General features: G+C 51.1%; 5 protein-coding genes across 5 annotated transcripts; all 5 read right to left on the bottom strand.

The window, feature by feature from the left end:
• Positions 1-1,890: 1,890 nt before the first annotated feature.
• On the bottom strand, positions 1,891-2,385 carry PODANS_5_12170 (uncharacterized protein; the record flags this gene model as incomplete). Its single annotated transcript, XM_001904446.1, has 2 exons — positions 1,891-2,049; positions 2,116-2,385. The coding sequence occupies 2 exons, from the start codon at positions 2,383-2,385 to the stop codon at positions 1,891-1,893; spliced, it is 429 nt and encodes a 142-aa protein (XP_001904481.1).
• An 818-nt stretch (positions 2,386-3,203) lies between these two features.
• PODANS_5_12160 (uncharacterized protein) lies at positions 3,204-4,124 on the bottom strand (the record flags this gene model as incomplete). Its single annotated transcript, XM_001904445.1, has 1 exon — positions 3,204-4,124. One exon carries the CDS (start codon positions 4,122-4,124, stop codon positions 3,204-3,206), a length of 921 nt encoding a protein of 306 aa, XP_001904480.1.
• Positions 4,125-7,586: 3,462 nt separating this feature from the next.
• On the bottom strand, positions 7,587-8,664 carry PODANS_5_12150 (uncharacterized protein; the record flags this gene model as incomplete). The annotated part of the gene is made up of 2 exons (XM_001904444.1): positions 7,587-7,951; positions 8,007-8,664. 2 exons carry the CDS (start codon positions 8,662-8,664, stop codon positions 7,587-7,589), a joined length of 1,023 nt encoding a protein of 340 aa, XP_001904479.1.
• A 3,896-nt stretch (positions 8,665-12,560) lies between these two features.
• On the bottom strand, positions 12,561-13,874 carry PODANS_5_12140 (uncharacterized protein; the record flags this gene model as incomplete). Its single annotated transcript, XM_001904443.1, has 1 exon — positions 12,561-13,874. A coding segment is annotated over one exon (1,314 nt), but the record flags the coding sequence as incomplete, so codon positions are not given.
• Positions 13,875-17,431: 3,557 nt separating this feature from the next.
• On the bottom strand, positions 17,432-18,905 carry PODANS_5_12130 (uncharacterized protein; the record flags this gene model as incomplete). The annotated part of the gene is made up of 2 exons (XM_001904442.1): positions 17,432-17,658; positions 17,729-18,905. The coding sequence occupies 2 exons, from the start codon at positions 18,903-18,905 to the stop codon at positions 17,432-17,434; spliced, it is 1,404 nt and encodes a 467-aa protein (XP_001904477.1).
• Positions 18,906-19,219: the final 314 nt, after the last annotated feature.

Here is a 19,219-nt window from a genome sequence, read left to right as displayed (position 1 = left end):
CATCATTCTCCTTCTCTACACCATTCTCACTCTCCCCACCATCCCCCTCCTCATCCCCCTCCCACCAACCTCCTCTTCGATCTGTTCGCTCTCTCATCACCCGAGCTATCACTGTGGTCCCTTTTCTTGCTGTTCACATCCTTGGTCAAAGAATACGACCCAACCCTGATAGGTATCATCCTCTCACTCCCAGGAGTTTCAGCGTGGCCGTTTTGCGTCGGCGACGCCACCTTACTCGAACCCTGCACCGCCCTGGCATCCGCAGCCTCATGATCCGCCTTGCTCCCTGTTATAATCTCAACACCACCATCCTCCTCAATATGACCATGATCCACAACCATCCCCCAATACTCAACAGGCACCTCACTCCCATCCTCCAATCTCCGATACGGAGCAGGCACAAGCCCCTTCACGTTCCGCTTAAATGCCATAAGATACATCATGTAAGTCTGACACCTCGGCCCAGTCTTTGTCCTCTCCCAAGCGCGGTACTGCCCCGGTGTCATCAGCTTCCCGAGCGGGGGTTTGTGCCATCTCATCTTCTGTCCTGGTAGCCAGAATCTGGTTGGGGGTGCCCAAGGCACATGTTTGTTAAGGGGAAAAATCTTGGATGTTGGTTCTTTTTTCGGAGTTGGTGGGAAGGTCAAAGGGGATGGGGCAAAGCGGCTTCGTTCACGGTCGTACCCAAGTCCGTGTCTGGACTCATCCTTCTTGGAGTTGCTCACGATTGAGGTGTAGGTTGGTTCACCTGGTCGGAGAGCGGAGATGGCGCTGCGGCGGGGGCGGGGGCGGCTGACGAGGTTATACGGGGAGGCGGCTCTGGTGGACACGAGGGAGGAGTTAGAGGAGTGGGAGTTTTTCAAAGTGGGACAGTCTAACGATTCCCTATCTTGTTCCTCTTGTTGTGCATCGGTCTCGAGGATGGTCTCGAGGATGGAAATTGACGAGGAGGCTCCGTAGCGGCGGTGTGGCGGCATGTTCATGTTGCGTAACTTTGCTTTGGGCTAAGATGATGGAAAGTAAACCGTTGATCTGGAAAGAATGAAAATAGCGGTGGTATCTCTGTTGCGTGGCCTGGGGGAGAATAATGACCAGTTGAAGATCGATGATTCATGATCGAAGAAAGCCAACCTAAGCTGGAGTCGGTGCTCAATCTTGCCTGAGCGAATCTGGCAGCCCACGTGGCAGGAAGATGACGTGTGAAGTGTCAAGTTGATGTATTTGGCAAGCCCAAACGTGCTGACATTTCTGGTGTGGTGACTCCTTCCTGAGGCACAAACAAGTGTAAACAGCAGGGAGAGTAACTGCCGACTGAGCCTTCCAATTCATGTCTCACATGACCCAGCTTCCAGTTCATCTCAAGGCGTTTCGACTCAGGCACAGAGAAGCTCGCCGATTTATTTCGGTTGTCAAATGTTAAGGGCCTACGGCTGGGTACAGGCGTAGGTCACAGGTAAAGGATTGAATTGTCGGATAAAGAAGAAAAGAAAGAGGAAGGTAGAGTACACTGCCCACGACGTCCTCTTATACCTCACAAACCCTCCGGACTCCCCCTGCCAACATGCGTAATTTCAACCAGAATTGGCCGAATTGACTATGTCAAGTGCAAGCCTCGCACGTCAACCGTCCTCTACCTCAAATAACCCTAACCTGGATATCATCCCATACCATCAAGCACGGGCGGGAGACATCAGTTATGCCGTAATCACATCATTTCAACACAGTGTCTACACAAGCAGAAAGGGAGATAGCGTACGGAACAAGCCTAGCTGATGTATTGTTTGCTGACTAAGTCACTCCAGGCCGCTATTCTCCAAAGTCCAGGCCGCTCATCCGCCTGTTGCTCCGCCTCCATCAACAAGCCCTCATGTTGCCGCAATGCTGATCAACTTAGCACCTGTCCCCAGTCACATAGACATTCCACTTGTCCTTCGTGAACTCCTGGGCGGAAACCTTCTCGGTTCTTCCCTCGTAGTACCAGCAGTTGTCCTGGAGAAACCAGGCGCTGCTCGCAATGTTCTTCCAGGTGATTTCCTTGACGGAGTCATTCTACAACAACTAGTCAGCGCATATCTGCATGGAAGATTGGGATAGAAAAGGAAAATAGAAACATACGTCATTGCACCACCAAATAGCGGAGTTGTAAGCGCAGCTAACACAGCCGCAGCTGTGAGGGGAGTTATTGGGGGCAGGGCTGTCGATGGATCCAAGGTAACGGGCGCCATCACGGATGTCGACACAGTTGGCAGCTCCCTTTCCACTGTCCAAGTGGCAGTTGACAGACTGGCTCTCGGGGCTGCTGCCACGGGCCATCAAAGCGTGAGGATCCACGGTCTGGATGTTGCTGGTGAAGGTCTGGCTCCAGCCGGGGTGAGCGGCGTCCATCTGGGCGATGGCCTCCTCGATGGTACCGGTGACAAACTCGCGGGCGCCGTTGGGTTTGTCGGGGTCGACTGGGAGAGACCACTCGACTTCGACGACGGAGTAGCTGGAAACGGGGGCTCGGCAGCTCCGTGGACGAGCTGGGTGAGGAGAGCGCCGACGGCGAAGAATGTCTTAGTGAGCATGATGATGGAGTTGGGAAAGAGTTTGGTTGTGGTGGGTGATGGTCTGCAAGCTCAAAGGGTGCCTTGATGCTGTGGAGGTGAGGAGAGGGAAAGGAATAGTGCTTGGTGGAAGCGGTCGAATATTTATATCGAGACCAGGGCCATCTCAAGGAGCAACCCTCCAGGAGCCCCGTATTTAGTGAGCCTCGTCTCATGTCCCCATTCACTTCACTGAGTCACTGTCCCAATCACGATCGCATTGAATCTCAAAACCTGGAGCCTCATCAAGTCACGAGTGCTGCAATGGTATATCTGCGGATCAACCGCGGCTATATAAGTGGGCATTGCTTGAGTGAATCCAGGATGGTGACTGCTCGCAATCTCTTTTGTCTATGCTGCCCCTTTGTCCAACAAAACCATTGCTCCTGTTTTTGGTGAGATGGATTGAGCCAGGTGAATATTCTCAAACTCCCCATCTCCACCCACCACAGACCCTACAGTCATAACCCTTTTCGCTCCGCATCACCCATCACCCAACAAACAATCGACACCTTGCTGTTGAACTTCCCCAGTGTGGTGGCATGACCTTCGTCCTCTCCGCCCTTCATCACCCCACCGCCCTGCCAGAACCCCTGGAGAACCCACCTCCAAGCTCCTTTACTCAATCCTGTACAATGCCTCCCTCTCTTTGTCAAATACGTCTCCAAATCCATCCCCGCCGGACAACCGATGCTTATCCACCTCCGCCTTCAGCTTGGCTACCTCTTCTTGATACGTGGTATTCCTCTCGACTGCCTTCTCGAGCTCAGCCCAGATCTTGTCAATCTCGTTTTGTGAATCTGCGACTTTTCCCTCAAGCGTAAACTTCAAGCGCTCATACCAACCACACATGAACTTTGCCCTGGTCAAATCCATGTTTAGCGAGCTGACCTCTCTCGCCAAATTGTCGTGGGCCTCTTGTAGCTTTTTGTGTTGCGCCTGGAGGTTGTCTTTCTCTCGCTTGAGGGTGTCGTAGAGGGCCTGGGACTCGCGATGCCAGTCGATGATGGTTTGAGCTTCGGTTGTGGTCAGGGTGTAGGCGTTTGGTTGTTCGGTGGGTGAGGGGGGCTTGATCTCCTGCTCCGGGGCGGGCTTGGGGAGGGGGGTATCCGGTTTGGATGCGGGCGGCTTCTCGTCGGTGGTGCCTTGCGTCTTGGGGTCGACTTGCTTGTCCTCGATCTTGACGGGGTGGTCGGGGTCGGGGTTTGTGGCATCGCGTCTTGCATTCAGCTTGGCCAGCAGTCTTAAGTCTCTCTTGTAGCGAGCCTCGGGATCGGAATTATTTTTCATAAGCTCACAGATCTCGTCTTGCCTAGAGCGCATGCGCAGGCACCGCAATCGATCGCGGAAGGTGCCCATGTCGAAGATGCCACGTTGATGGGTTGCGTTTGGCCAAAGCCTGTGGTGGGAAAGAGGAGGAAGTCTGTTTTGGGTACCGTACCAACCCGATAGGCGTTGGGTTGGGGAAAAGCTAAAACGCGATTCGGGCTCTGGACTTGTGATGGACTGCTGATTGCTGACAAAAGCACTGCCCAGCATATTAACCTTTTCTTTTTTTCACCTTTTCATCTTCCTCCTCCGCATCCCCACCGCACAAACGGGCTCAACTCAACATCATGATCCCAATCATTTGGGCTTGCCCCATCTGTGGATGGGACATTGACGGTCTAACCGAGGAAGTTGCATTTTGGTTCAACCAAGTTCGCGGATGTATGTGACACATTTCAATGTACCTGGCCATGCTAACATGCTGCTACTTGCTAGTGTGGATGGATGTCGCCAATGGACAGACCACGTTGACTGGAATTGGCGTCTAAAATGGTGATGAGGCCCACTTCGGATCCTTCATTGCTCCTCAGAACCCAGGCGCGAGATACGACGATGGAGGCTACGATAAGTCCGATGACGACATGTTTTCCTTCGATCGTCATCAGCCTTTTGAGAACAGACGTGGATTTGCTTTCCACAATGTCTGCTGGACGCTGCTGGAGGAAGCCTTCTGGCCCAAGCCTATCCCTCTCGGTACAACTTTCCAGATTTTCGATTCACTCACCCTGGTGATTCGGGTAAAGAAATTGGACTGGGGCTACGGCTATGGGGTAAATTCAGCAGAGTACTTTCCTTGGGAGATTAATATTGAGTCGCAGGAAGGTGGTCCGCCTCCATTCCATTATCACCCAATCAACACGGACTTTCGACGGAACGATCAGGACACTAAGAATGCGCTTCATAGCAGGAATCACATCTTGCAAGCTGTTCAGAAGGTTGCTGACCTTATCAAAGCCAACAGTCAGGTGGCTGTGGGCAGTTCAGTGCCGCCATGGAATGCCACTCCTGCACCAGATGATGGACGCTGGTCGATGGTAGCGGGAAGTATGCAAACTCTCGACTTTCTACTTTATCCACTGCCAACTGCCTGTCGAGAGCTATTGAATCATAGGATCGTCGTTTCTGACTACATATTGCGGGTCTCTGTGTCGACTGTCGAGGTTGGAGACTTCAGCTATATCTCCGGCATTGCCCTCACCAGTCCAGGCCACACCATCACCATAGGCTATATGGGTCCCGCCGAGAAACAGCAACACACATACTTTGGGTTCAACGACTTGACGGGCTTCAGAATTGCAGTCGGGAGAGGCGGCATTCACGCCATACAATGTACCGGCACCCTCGTCATCGATTGGTGGCTGGCTGGGCTGTCCCGACAACGGCCTCATAACAAAGCGCTTGACGTCATCATATCCAATGAAGGGGGTCAGATTCGGCTTTGATGTAAGTCAACTCCTACAGTATCCATTCAGGGAGATACATCGCTAATTGTATATCACATAGGGCTTCCGTCTGATCAGCATTGGCAGGACCAAAAAGTGTGGTGACAACAGTGACGAGAGTGCTGTCGGCATGAATACAAGTGACATCTCTGAAAGCACGGCGGCCCGACAACTCAAGAAAGCCGGGCTGTGGTATCCCGACGTTCCACCCGACGACATCCAACTCAACGGTGACAAATTCCACCCACTGAAGTTATACCTGCTGGGGTTCAAGCCTATCTTTTGGACGCCTTTTTGGAGGGCCAGGGGGCAGGTATCTCCAGCATCTCACCAGCATCTCTTTGCATGACTATCGCCGTTTGGTTTTAAGTACTAGACAGCGGATATCCCCGATCAATGCAAGACCTTTGGTCGGTGGGCAGAAACCGAACTGCAACGCCAGAAAACTACCCGTCTCGACATTGATGGAACTGGGGGCGAGAGAATTTTTAGTACTGGAATTCTTCATAGATTCTGCAGAGATGGTCAAGGCCTTGAGCACACCGATGGGGTTCTGGTTTCTTTCAAGGTATGGGTTTTGTGTTGTGCAGTGGGGAGATTATTGATCGCTATCTTGGCCGTGAATTGCCAACCGGATACACCTACACCAGATTACGACGAACAAGGGGAACAGTTGTGACTTTGAGGTTAACAGCGCGGAGGTAGGCCGGGGTGGTTGGTTCTTGGCACCACCGGCAGAATTTCAAGTGAAAGAGGGGAATGCCTATTACGGGGTTCTACAGCGTACAATTTCGTCGTTATGCAGGCAGGCTTCCGGCGCTTGGGTTTATGACTAAACCCAAGTCGCTTCAGTCATAAAGGAGGCGCGCCCTGGAAAAGATGGTCAATAGATTATCGACAGGCTTGCCTTTGGGTTTATTTCCGCGCTGCTCTTACTCATCAGAGAAAGGGTAGGTACCTAGATTAAAGAACCTGACATTCGGGGGACCACTACCATTGAGTTCCCAGAACCTGTGCCCATGATGTATCAGAACTGTAAGAACCTCTCGAGACCAGATTCAAAAGCTTCATCCTCTTGCTGCCTTTCGTAGCGCCGTCTTCGTACTGCGAATCATTGCCATCTACCGGTCGTTTCGTCGGTTTTGTGAAGAGTCCAACCCCAAAACTAAGGCCTGCTCCGTTGTCCTCAGAGATGGAGGTGTTTTCGGTTGTTGGGGTTGATACCTGAGCATTGGTTGAATAGGGTACTGTGCGAGATATTCCCGGCGGTGTTGCCGACGTGTTCTGGCTTGATGCGTCGGTATCCACAGTGTTGTCTGAGGGGCCGGTGGCACTTGAACTGTTGGCAATTGTTGGACAGGGAGTGGGACCTTGATCATCGGTCCTTGTCGAGCATGTCGAGGCTATGGCCTGACCGGGGGGGCTTGTTAGATCCTCTCCGTGGCCCCGCCTTAGTTTCGCTGGGAGGCTGAATATGATTCCGCCACGTGGGAATGTTTGTGGATCGACGTTCTCAGACTTGAAGAGCCTGTCCAGAATCTCGACCTTTGCCTCCGGTCTGTTGACAATAATCTCCTCCAGGTCTGCCAAAGAGGCTCCCAGAAAATGTAGGACAGCGGCTTAGGAAGGTCGCTGACCGCGAAATGAGGCCCAGGAAGCAGGTGGAAATTGATCAACAAACAGTATTATTGAGTTTTCATGTCACACGTCAACGAACCAACCACCGTGAACACGGCCAACAACACTGTCGATACCACCGCAAGGAGGGGTAACTGCACGCTGTGAGCCAGTGGTCAAAGTGAGGCAGACAATCACAGGCTTCGCGGTTATTAAGGAAATGATATTGGTCAACCCGAGATATTGAAGGACTTGGCAGCGGCCTGAGGCCACTGGGCACGGACCACCTGACGATGGATAAATACGCGTCTTTGAGATCTGTTTGTATTCCTAGACCTTCTTCTTGGTCATCACGCTCTTCGAGGCCATTGAAGATTATTAGCCTGAATTGAACCATGAGTTCCAAGCCCTGATATTACAGCCCTTGTCACATTTCAAGGTTAAAATTACAGAGTGTGGAAAACCAACAGAAATACGCCCCAAGAGCAAACACCAGGTGTGGGTCTAGTGAAAAGGGGGGCCTTGTAGGCGTCTTCTCATGTATTCTTTCCTCACAGCAGATATGAAGCTTTCTGTTAGTCGAATTGAGAAGAGCTTGGACAGATGAGTCCCTTTAAAATCGTGTATTCGGTTCTTCAAAGGCGTTGAAGTCGTAGAGGAACTCAGAGCTGAACTTATCATCACGACAATGCTCTAGTGACGCTCTGACTAAGTGCAGCAAGGCCCTGGTTCCTTTAACAAGCCAGCCCCGTTTGTCCTCTTCATCCCACATGACAACATATTTCTGATCTATCCGCCTTAGCTTGGCAATATAACCCTGTTTAGTTATGTGGAGAGGGACATATTTCTTGCCAATGCTAAATTGACATCCACCAGTCACAGTCTGTCCCACTGAAAATGACACCTTCTCGAGAGAGAACTCGCGGCTCGGACAAGGTAGCCTGGAGCTTCCAATCTGATACTTAGCACTTTTGTCTCCTGGAGAAGAAACAAGTTAACAGGGGCCCTGTTCCTGACAACCTTATGTACTTACCAGCCATACACAGTGCCTCAGAACACCAGCCGACGTGTCTTCGAGAACGCAAGTCTTCCAAGCTTATCTCAATCTTGCCTTCCGCCGTAGCAGCGTCTAGATACGAGATTCTCTCCCCGGTAGGGTTGTACCAATGATGCCACAGGACAACATTTCCCACAACCTCCACAGCAATGAGTATTGCGGAGAAGCCTTTGAGATAGTAGTGTCCCAGAAAACGGTGCAGCCTTAGAGCTGCTATAAATGCGGCCGCCATATGAAGTGGTATTTCGATTCCGGTATTGCCTTTTGGGCGTTGTGACATTGGATACCCTTCGACGACAATAGGGTCTGCCAAACAAGCTGTGCCAGCACTGTCCCTGGCTTTGAATCTTCTTTCCGCCACGCCATTCCAATCACGCCGCTCGTTTCGAAACAAAGTACTTTCGAATGCAATTCGATAACCTTGTTGATTTGTGACGTGCCCGAAGCGATTTGGCCTTCTGTTGGACATGTCCGAAAAGCAGCACATAGCCAAACCAAAGATTACTCCAACCTCGCAGAGAAAGGCAGCTGTGCCTACAGCCTTAACCAGCCCGTCGGACGACGTCACCAAAGCCGTTATAAAGGACCGGTCGGGCAATGTTACTAACAGTATTAGTGTCTCGCATATATACATGTAGGTACCTGTGCGATAGCTTAGAGGGTGTCTTACCTAATTTCCTATCTGAATCACTACAGTCCATTCCATCACCGAATACATCCAAAATACGCAAAACATATGCACCGGTGACAGGCTATGTCTGACATATATATTCAGCACAAGTGAGTCCTTGCGCATTTTGTTCGGACCCCGTCAGAGTAATCACGTCGGGCATGTGCCAGCCTAATGACTTGTGTGTCTGGTCTGCATGCTGATGTCTTATTGTGGGGCACCTACAAAGGGCCTGCTTTTCACCAGACCCACACCTTTTTGCTCTTAAGGCTGGATTTGGCTTACTGTTTACTTTTACTCGGACCAACTAACAACAACCAACTGTAATATCAATTTGTCAACCAATTTCTCTGCCTTTTAGCCTCTCTTTTGTGGGCAGTGACTACACTTGGCCACCGCCCTACACTTACAAACCCAACCGAATCCAGCCCGGTCTTAAAACATACAGAATGGACCTCAGAGGGAATACGACGACTCACTTGTCGCGTACGGGGACGCTGTGCCAGGATGTTGGATCTGATAGCGTTCATGGCGTGGCAGGACACAGTGTTGTCTCGAACAAGGCTGGATAGAAGCCATTGATAAGATGGAGACTCAAATAACGCTTCTTGATATTGGTGGTCGTCCGGCAGGAAGTTAATTCCGTCGGCTTCAACTTCAACTGGTAGTTCATCTGGTGTCTCTTTGGAAGGTTGCTGCTCGAGTCCAGTGCTGTCACTGTCTTCATCATGTTGAATCCAGTTTATGATCCGTGATCCCAGGGCTTCAGTGCTAGTCCCATTATATTCTGATGCCGGCTTCGCTGACAGTCTATCGTCAGTAGATGTTGTCAACGAACATCGGCACAGCTCAGATATATCGCTGCTGAGGATTAGCGATCTGCTCATATGCTCCAAATTGCACCTCAATTGGACGTTAACTTACTCGCGATACTTGTGCACAAAGAACATAGCATCCCTCGGCATCCGCGATGAGCCTGGATTCCTACTCTCAAGGCGAAGGCTTTGAGCAACGGGGGTAGCTTCCTGGTGATGTTGGCATAGCCTTCCGGTCCTACCTCCAGCTGGCGGATATGATTGGCAAGGGAATCGGCCAGCTCAGTCTTGCAGACATTGAGGATGTCACCATCAATGCTGCCATCGTCCGAATAAACTGTCTGATTATCAGACTGATCTTCCTGTATATTGCCATCGTCCGTCTTTGACTCGTTTTGGGGCCTAATAGACAATTCCCTGGGCAATCCATATCCTAAATCAGGTACGGAACCCATGGCAGTGTCGTCCTTCAAGGGTGCAAGCTTCACATCCACATCTTCCGGCGCTTGAATTTTTTCAGATGCTACTAAGGCTTTGGCTTCAGATGCTGAGTCGGGCTGGTGTCCATAAGTCCTGACGGACCAGAGTTTCTCAGAAGGGTAGTAGCTTTAACGGATCCGAACCTCTGAATTTTGGGCCCATCTGATTTGTTGTTATCTTCCAAAACAAATTTTCCGATGGTGCGAGATCGCTACTATGGTATGTAATCCACTTTGGCAGCCCTGTGCGTGTGACGGTCCGGTCAAAGCATCTGGTACCCAAACGATCTTCAGCCCTTGGATCGTCTGGATGTTTCCCAGATATCCAATCATGATCGCTGAGGGGGACGTCATGGCTCTCCACGGGGTGCGATTTAGAGCTCTGTAACGGAATGTCATGGGCAGTAGTGGCCTTCAACGTATGCCTCATATTGAATGTACTCCATGGCTGATTCCCTTCAGCGACCAGCTCATCCATCCTAAGAATGCGATCACTGCCATCGACATGTTGTTTGTTCAAGGCCTCACGATATTCTCGGTCCTTCTGTTCGCGATACTTGTATCCTTTTTAAATGATAAGTATGTAGAGACTTAGCTAGGTAGACAAGGAAACCGGGGAGGGGGGGCGGCGCGGGGCGTTTGAATACAAGGGTAAGATGGCAGAAAGACTCACTATTCCGTCGAGCAATGCTTTAAAAAATACGTCGTCTCTCCTCTTCCCGATCTTGCAATGTGACTGACTTCCACAACGCAGACTTATCCTTCCCCTCCCTGGAGTCTACATTCTGCGGTCTTCTCAAGAAAGGTTTCTCTATCTGAGGGACAGTCCGCTCTGAATCTTCCCCCATACTTTCGCTTGTCACGGCCGCTTTCCACTTTTCCTTTCCTTTCATAGGGATGCGGTAGTCAACCTCGTCAAAATCGGACTCATCGTTCTGACTTCCCTCCTCAACTTTGTAGGCTACTTTCGGAGTGTCTTCACCCTGGCTTGTCAGCGCCAAGGCCGTTATGTTGTCTTTCCATTCATAATGATCCTCCGAATGAGACACAGACAACCTGGGAGATTCAGACAGTGGCAAGGCAATGGTCCCCTCTTGATGTAGCATAGCTGGACTTGTTCCACGGAGCATCGCCCTCACCACAATGTCTTCCTGGCCCCCCAAAGCACACTAGCCCTTGATCGGGACACCTTTCGCAGTTGCTGTCCATGATGTGCACGGCGGTTGATTGGGTGATGCAGTATTAAATGATGTTATAGGTAGTAGTTGTTCTGCTCGATATCAACGACGTGTGTTGGCCAGAAGAGTTCGCGGAAAGGTGTCAAAATTCAGATGAGGGGTCACCCAGACGACCAATGATATGACCGCCCACAGAGCCTGCTTCTCAAAGCTGGGTGATGGACTTGGCGGGATCTGCCTCACGTACTGCCTCATAAAAATTTGCCATAGCGAGCTGAGTCCAATCAAAATATGAGGCGAGCTTGCATATTTACTAATTCTGCCCATATCCCAGTAGGCAGTGCTGTGGCGCTGTGCAGTCCGAGACAGTCCCATAGCAACAATCACCTGGAATCTAGCACATGGTGCTAACTGTGGTGAAATAGTTGTCAATCCATCTTCATTCTTGAATCTCAACACCACCTATCAAGCCCCAAATCCCAAAGCCTTCCTCCCAACTGCCCATCCGTCAAAAGACAACAAGACCAATACCATAATATCATCCTTTCCCTTCCAAGCCATCACCAAATATCGGTCCGACCGACAAGTCCTCATTGTTATCTCTATAATGTGCAACTTGAGACATCTAATCACAAGATAGAAATCGAGATATCGAGAACACGCAGCGCAAAATGCAACCCATCCTCATGTTGTCATATGACCTGACATGATGTGAAAGAAAGAACAAAGAGCAAAAAAAAAACTATGCAAAATGGTATCATTAAAACGACAGGAATGAAAGAGAGAGGAACAATGAACAAAGAATCGCTCTCGTCCGATCGGCCAGGTACCATGGGCCATTCAGAATCGGATATTGACAAAACGCCGCGGCGCAAAATGTGAACAACATCTAAAATGCATGACAGGAGGAAATATGCGTTGAAAAGATTCCCGACGCCGTTGATGCTTGAAGAGATGCTATGCAACCCGCATCCGAGGATCCGTGTTGATCAAGACCCGACGTCGGGTGCGACCGGCAGTGACAAAAGGCCAGGCGTGAAATAGGCATGACCGGAAGCCCCAAGGCAAACGAACGCAGCTATATGCTTAATAACCCAGCTCGGAATGCTGTGTGACCCATGAGGAGATCACGAGTAAAATGGTGTTGGATGGGTGGTGGTGGTGGTACAGGACGGTTGCAACCACACTCGTACGGAAGGGTCCAGGCCGAGAACCCCAAAGCACAAGGCACTGATGATCCTATTGGTCGCGATGGTGGGATGCCGACACCGGCTAGGCCTGCCTTTGCTGGTGCCAGGTGGGACAGACATGCCAGGTGGGACAGACATGCAATGCGTCAGACATTGTGAGACTGCCTGAGGGAACGATATCGATAAGCGGAAAGGTTTTTATTGTTGCTTTGGGTCTTTGGTGTTCTTTCCGTGGTGGCGATGTTGTTGTGGTTGTTGGGGATGGTGCTGATGCGAGTGGTGGGTTGAGCTCTCGGTGCGCTCCCTCTGTCGGCCCCTTGGTTCTTCCTCCTCGTCTTGGCCAGAGCTGAATCTGCGGCGGTCCTCCTCATACCAAGCACTGAGAGGCTTGCCGCCAAACATCAAGTCATCATCTTCGATGACGGTGGCCATCATCCATGAGTGGCTGTTCAGGTCCATCTCGCTGGTGTTTGCGTCTGGCACGTGGAGGTTGGGGACGAGCATGTATGACTGGGCGTTCATGTCGTTTGGTGAGCCCTGTGGAGACGACATTGCGCGTGTGGTGTTGAAGTGGGGAGGAACTGTAGAAAAGACAGGACAAAATATAAAACCACGTGGCACACAAAGGAGGGGTTCGGTCTCTCTTTGTTGCTTTATATGCTTTGTGAGGCTCTGGTGAAAGGGGTCGGCGTCTTTGTGGTGGTGGGAGAGGCGGGGTGGCCTGCCTAATAAGGCAAACGGGAGGCTCGGTAAGGGCGATCCTACACAAGTGCCTTGTTGTTGGGCTGCCGTCTGACTGACTTTGCAGTGACACAAGTCATCAAAATGCTTGGCCAGCAGACCTGAAGATGAAGAGGCGGTCAGAGGACGGTTGCAGGGCGGGGCGACAGGAGAGCAACAACTCACTGGGTGCTGAGGGGCGGCTGCCCGAGACACAAAAAAAAGGGCGAAAAGGTTGAGATGATTGCTCAAGGAGTTCGGGGGAGGCTGGCTGACAAGGCGCGTTGTTTGTGCGTCGTCAGGTCGCGGGGTATAAGTGCTGTCCAGAGAGGCAGAGAGGGTGGGCAAAACGCGGGGTACAGCAGGGCGACGTTTCGCCAAAAGCCAAAATCCCTGCCTTGTTGCGCGGGGTAAAAACGGAGTTGTGGAGTTGAGCTGCCCGTCTGGGAATGTTCGAGTCTTGTGGTGGACACCAGCAGGGGAATTGTCGCGATATGATATGTATAGATATCGGTGGTGACCGGTGATAACAAGGTGAAAGGGCCGAAAAGATAGGTAGGCGTCTCTCAATGCGTCCGGTGGCTGTGGCTGCGACTTATTCGACGGAACACGGGCCTCGGTCGGCGCAATTCGATATCGGAGAACGTTTTTTAACTCGGTGCTGAAGATTTGATGGTGGGGTTGGTGGACAGGACACGCTAAAAAAGTGTCAGATGGGGGGAACAATGGGACCTCGTGGGCAGGGCGGGCGGACAAAGCAGCCAGATAAATAAATGCAAAACACTTGAGCAGTCAGATTACCGTGCAAATGATCAATGATTTGTCGCATAAGCGTATCGGTCGTATCTTGGGACCAAAGCGAGCAGGGAAACGCGACGAGCTGAGCGATGACGTTTTGGTGAGGCGGACAGACAGAGCCGGAGTATCGCCGCCGCCACTGCAAAGAGAATCGCTGAAGACTTTTCAAGTTTTTCGGGAGGACATACAACAAGTTATAGCAGCGGGACTTGGCTTCTTTTCGGATCTGTTGCTCTCAATGCTGCCGGCTCTTTGCGCAAGGGCGAACCCAGGTTTTGCGGAACACTAAGTCCCGCTGCTATGATTGCAGGCGCTGCCCCGCCAAAATATTGACGGCGGCAGAGACAGTGTTGCTGAGGTGAGGTGGTCCTGCTCGTACCACGCTCTAGCCGCCAAAGTGAGTCGTGGAAACTAATAACCGTTTATTTGCAGATGCCGCGGAAATACGAAGTAGTAATGACAATGAAGCAATGTCTCACTGCCGCACTATGTATCCGGACCTCGAGGCTGGAGCGGTGTCCGGACGGTGGATGGCACCCTGTTAACTAACGGGCAGCTGCCGGCGATCGGAAGTGCTGAGCGGGACGCGTTGGGGTGTTGGTGATGGATCTGCCCGGATGCTGGCGGGAACGGGAGTTGGGGTTGCTGCACTACCACTGACAGCTCAACTATGACGCAAAGTCTGCACCTCAGCGCTGAAATCCCCCTGGCTTGGTATCCCGGATCTGGTTTTTTGGTCACTTGTCGACGTTGAAGATCCAGGGTCTCTCGGGGCGATCACTAAAAACTGACGATGGGCAGCGGTGTTGAATATTCGGTGTGTTATCGCCGATAGTTAGCAGGCTGTCAAGACGCGACACTAAATCCCAACGTTGAACTGTCGTGCAAGGTATTTCTATTCCTAGCACTACCACAGGTTCATCTGTTAAAAAAAATAGTTTGAGATGAGACAACAGTACGCAGTACATGAACCAGGCATGACGGGACCGCCTTCCATTATGATTTAATGGCGGAAAATTGCCACGATGTTCCCGGCGATAATGACAGCGTCAGAGATCGGGTCAACGCTGAGCCATGTCCAAAAGTCCGCTTTGGGTATCGGCTGCCAAACCCGAAGTTGGGAGCAGATGGGACCTCGTCGGGATTCGATGACACGCATGCTGTACAACATGATTTCTTGTCTTTTAGAATCCCATTCTCTGAGCTGTTCCTTGTGTCGTCCACGGGTCACCATGTTTGGTCTGCCACGACAGTTGGGCGTTGACCGCCCCCAACTCCGTTTCACAGCTGAGTCTTCCACAGTGACGGGGCGCAAAGCTCGGGCCAAGTGGTGGCTATTTGCTGTCAACGCCATAGGGCTGAGCCTGCGGGACATCGACTGCTTCCATTCTTTTCTTGCCTATGTGCTTGATGACCACCAGGCTCGATTACGGCGACAATCTAGTGGAAATTCCTTGGCTAGAGTTGACATGCAGTAGCACAGCGATGCCACCTGCATGCCGCGTGTAGCAAACCGCCGTCCTTCCTGAAGCGGACATCCGTACCTTATGTGAGCTTAAACTCATGTAAGTGAGGCCCTGCGCCTTCCTTCTTGGTCAGGCATGTTATCTTGGGGCATTGCGGAGAATATCGATACCAAAGAAAGTTTATCAAGTTTCGATTCTGTGCAGATTAATCGCCATCTTCGAACTCTTGCTAATAAGCGATTGCTTCTCAAGTTCAATACCCTCTCCGTTTTGTCCACCCCACCCTCCGTTTGTCCTGCCCTCACTGTTCCCCCACCTTGATCCCAGCATACTCACCAACTTCCCCACCATCTCAGAAGACGCCAGAACATCACATGCAAATATCTTGCGACTGCTCTCCAGAACATGGAGTTGGGATCAGATGATACGTTCAATCTCGTCATTGATTCCCCAATCCTCACCGCGACCATGTCTCTCATATTCAGCTCTCCTCAAGCCCAGAACAACACAGACCATCCGTCCGTCTGCAGCAGCAAAAGCTTCAGCTAGATATCCTGCAGCAAGCCTAATATCGACGCACCTAAAATAAGCTTCTAACAACCACCACCATCATTCCCACCTACTGCAACCCATCGCGATGCAATAATCGCCTCTCCAGCGGTGAGTCTATTTTATCGAAAACCTCATAGCCAATTCCAGAATCCCAACCTCAATCTGCACGGATCTCCCGAATACTACCCCGCGATTCTTCATCAGCCCGGCCATGCGCCACACTCAAAATATTTAGCGATTCCCGATTGCCAGGCTTACGACGCATCTCAAAAACCAACAATAACCACCGCATCACCCATGGCATGAGAATGACGAACTCTACCCGTCAAAGTTGAAACCTGTATGTAAAAGAAAGAAAATCCAGGGGCCTTGTCAAGCTTGTCCAAGATTGCGGGGTGCATAGACAAGAAAGGTTTTGGTGCCGGCGCGCCGCCTTGATCGCACAAAACAATGACGTCACTTTTGGTCCCTTGATGCTCCCGCGCTTTGGACCCCAGATTTGGGAATTGGGGGTCCGATGATCGGGACACTGGGATCTTGGAGGTTTGAGGGTATGGGTAGAGACGGTCAGGAAAGGTAGGTTATCGTGGACGGTGCTGTTCATGGTTAAACGGTGGAGAGACAGTTGTGGCGAGGGGTCATTGTGTGGTCATGAGCTTCATCATTATGAATATGGGGTGATATCAAGAAGTAGACTGGATCTAGGTAGTGAGGAGTGGCTAAGCGTCGTGTATCCTCACCATCTACTGGGAAATATAACTGCTCGACTTGATAGTCCTTTGGTGTCAACCATGTCACACCACAACCCCATACGCAAACGCCAATGGCTGACCAAATTACTTCGTCTCGCCTTCTTTGGTTTATCCAAATATCGACTGTGTTATGTCTAGTTCATGGCCATAATTCTGTGTATTCTACTTCCACATATCCCATTTTTCTTCTCCCTCAAGTTGTGACCAGGTACCTATCCATGCCGCGGTCCCGTATTATGACCAGGGGAAACTGGTGCAACCCGGACAAGACCGAGACATCTTGGTAACACAAGTATAGAATAAGTCACACGGTTGATCTGAGTATTTGAAGTCTTCAATCTTAGCTAGGGAAGCTTGAACTGAAACCTTTATATGGGGTACCCAACCCTAAAGAACACTACCTTTGGTCTGTATGAAACCACTCACTGTAAGTGCGGAAGGGTCGACAAGGCTTGATGGTAGGTAACTACAGACTGCAGTAACCTTTGTAGCCTGTGGAGGGTCTCTAGACTTTTACAAGACATTGATCAACAGCCTTGACTTAGACTTGTCTTTCTGCCCAAAGTTGGAAACTCCCACGTTGATTGTTTTTTCAACCTCCAGCCTAGCGAAACGTATCCAGGGAGGTATCGATATCAGTCCCATCCATCTCACATAATATGTGTATTACAAGACCGAGATATACATCCATCCCTCACTCATATCTATATATCATACAAGAAAACACCCTATTCATAAAACCATTAAAATTCACCAACCAAAACTCCCTTCCCTTACCCATCTACCAATCCTTCTCCACCATCCAAGCATCATCATACTTCAACTTAGCCCCCGAAACCAAATCACACCCTCTATGTCCCCACTTCTGCCTGAAAACCTCCCTCCCCGTCTCCGTCATCAGCTCAATCGACTTTGCCAACCCAACGGCCGGATAATAAAACGGCTCCCCCTTCCCACCCTGCTGCCCAAGTTGCCAAGTATTCCTCTCCCTATCCCCATGTTTATGTTCTGTTTAATTCACCTCAAGTCAGTCTTCCATCCCAACATCACAAGACCAAAAAGGAAAAAAAAAACTCACGAAACTGCTTATCAGCCGTAATAACCAAATTCCTCCACTTCCTCCAATTCGGATCCTCCTCCCTCTTATCTCTATCCGCCGGCAACGGCCCCCCATCCTCCCCATAACCCACCCTCTTAATCCTACTCTTCCCCCTCCTCTCCTTTTCCTCCTTCTTCGGCGGAGGCGGATTTGGATCAACAAAACTCGGCTCCGGCCCCCCCTCCAGTCTATACAAAACACTCAAATCCGCCAGCGCGCTCGCCACATCGGTGATAATCCCCGCCTTGGCATCCTTCTGCGTCCAGTTCCTCATAATCAACTTGGAGTGCATATCACAATCAGTCATATAATAAGGGATATGCGTATCCCATCCTCCTACATCCTCAAACGCAGCTGGGTTCACCAGCGCGAGATGGTCATAAGCAAAAAACCTGATTCCCCACCTATCATCCTTCTCTCTTGCTTCCTTCAGCGCAACAAGAGCGAGTTCGTACAGGGATTTGTAGTTCTTCTCGTTGTATTTCCCGCTCAGACCCGGCTTCCCGTCTTCGTAGGCGTAGGCTACGACGTCCATGTGCGACCAAAAGTAGTAAGGCCATTTGTGGGTGTATGTCAAACTCAAGAAAAAATTCTGCATCTGGGCAAAAGACAAAAGTGTCGGAGTGGTGACGACGTTGACGCCCAGTTTCTTCAACGCGGCGTGGTTGAGGTAAAAGGGGTTTTGAAGCGAGAGTTGACCCCTGACATTCGACTGTTGGACCCCCGTGTTTTCAACAACATAGATCTGGCTTGGGGGCCAGCCGGCAGTGATGTAGGATACCACAGCTTGTTGGAGCAGAGGCCAGGTGCGTGTGAATCCGATCAAGAGGGGGGGCGCGACGGGGAGATCGTATTCCTGGTGGAGGTCGGGGGGAGGAACGTTCCATTTTGGGATCGGGGGCGGGGTGGATGTCGCGAGGAGGGGGAAGTTTTCTTTTACTGGAGGAGGAGTGTAGGTTGGTGTGGGTTTGTATTTGGGTCGCTTTTCTTCGTTGTTGGAGGAGGGTTTGTTGTCGACGCCGGGGAGCTTTTCGCGGACGAGGTCGCGGACGGTGTCGCGGCTTGAGGGGATGATGAGGCTTAGGATGAGGAGACTGGCGAGGGCGGCGGAGAGGATGGTGATGAGCTGGCGGGGACTGGGCATGGAGATGAGCATTTTGAGAGTTGGGGGCCACCGAGGGCCACTGGTGAGGGTCGTGAGCCCTGGGGGGTTGGGAGGTTGAAGAATTTGTTCTCAAAGTGAGGTCGCCAGAGAGTTCATGGGTGAGTGAGATTCCTGGATGATGGTGGAATTGATGCGACAGGAGCGTTCGATGGATCGATGACTGGTCGCGTTATCGAGCAGACACCGACCTGACGTTCAAGCGGGTGACGGATTCGGCAGTTGGCAATTGCTGGCAGCACTGGAGTGGTCTGCAAGGCATAAGGACGGCCGCTGCCGAGGCTGGATCGCAGAGGACGGCGTGGTAT

This window comes from Podospora anserina, chromosome 5 (genome assembly GCF_000226545.1).
Source record: "Podospora anserina S mat+ genomic DNA chromosome 5, supercontig 7".
NCBI lineage: Eukaryota > Fungi > Ascomycota > Sordariomycetes > Sordariales > Podosporaceae > Podospora > Podospora anserina.
The sequence above is the reverse complement of the archived record's forward strand: the minus strand, read 5'-3'. Positions and strand labels throughout refer to the sequence as shown.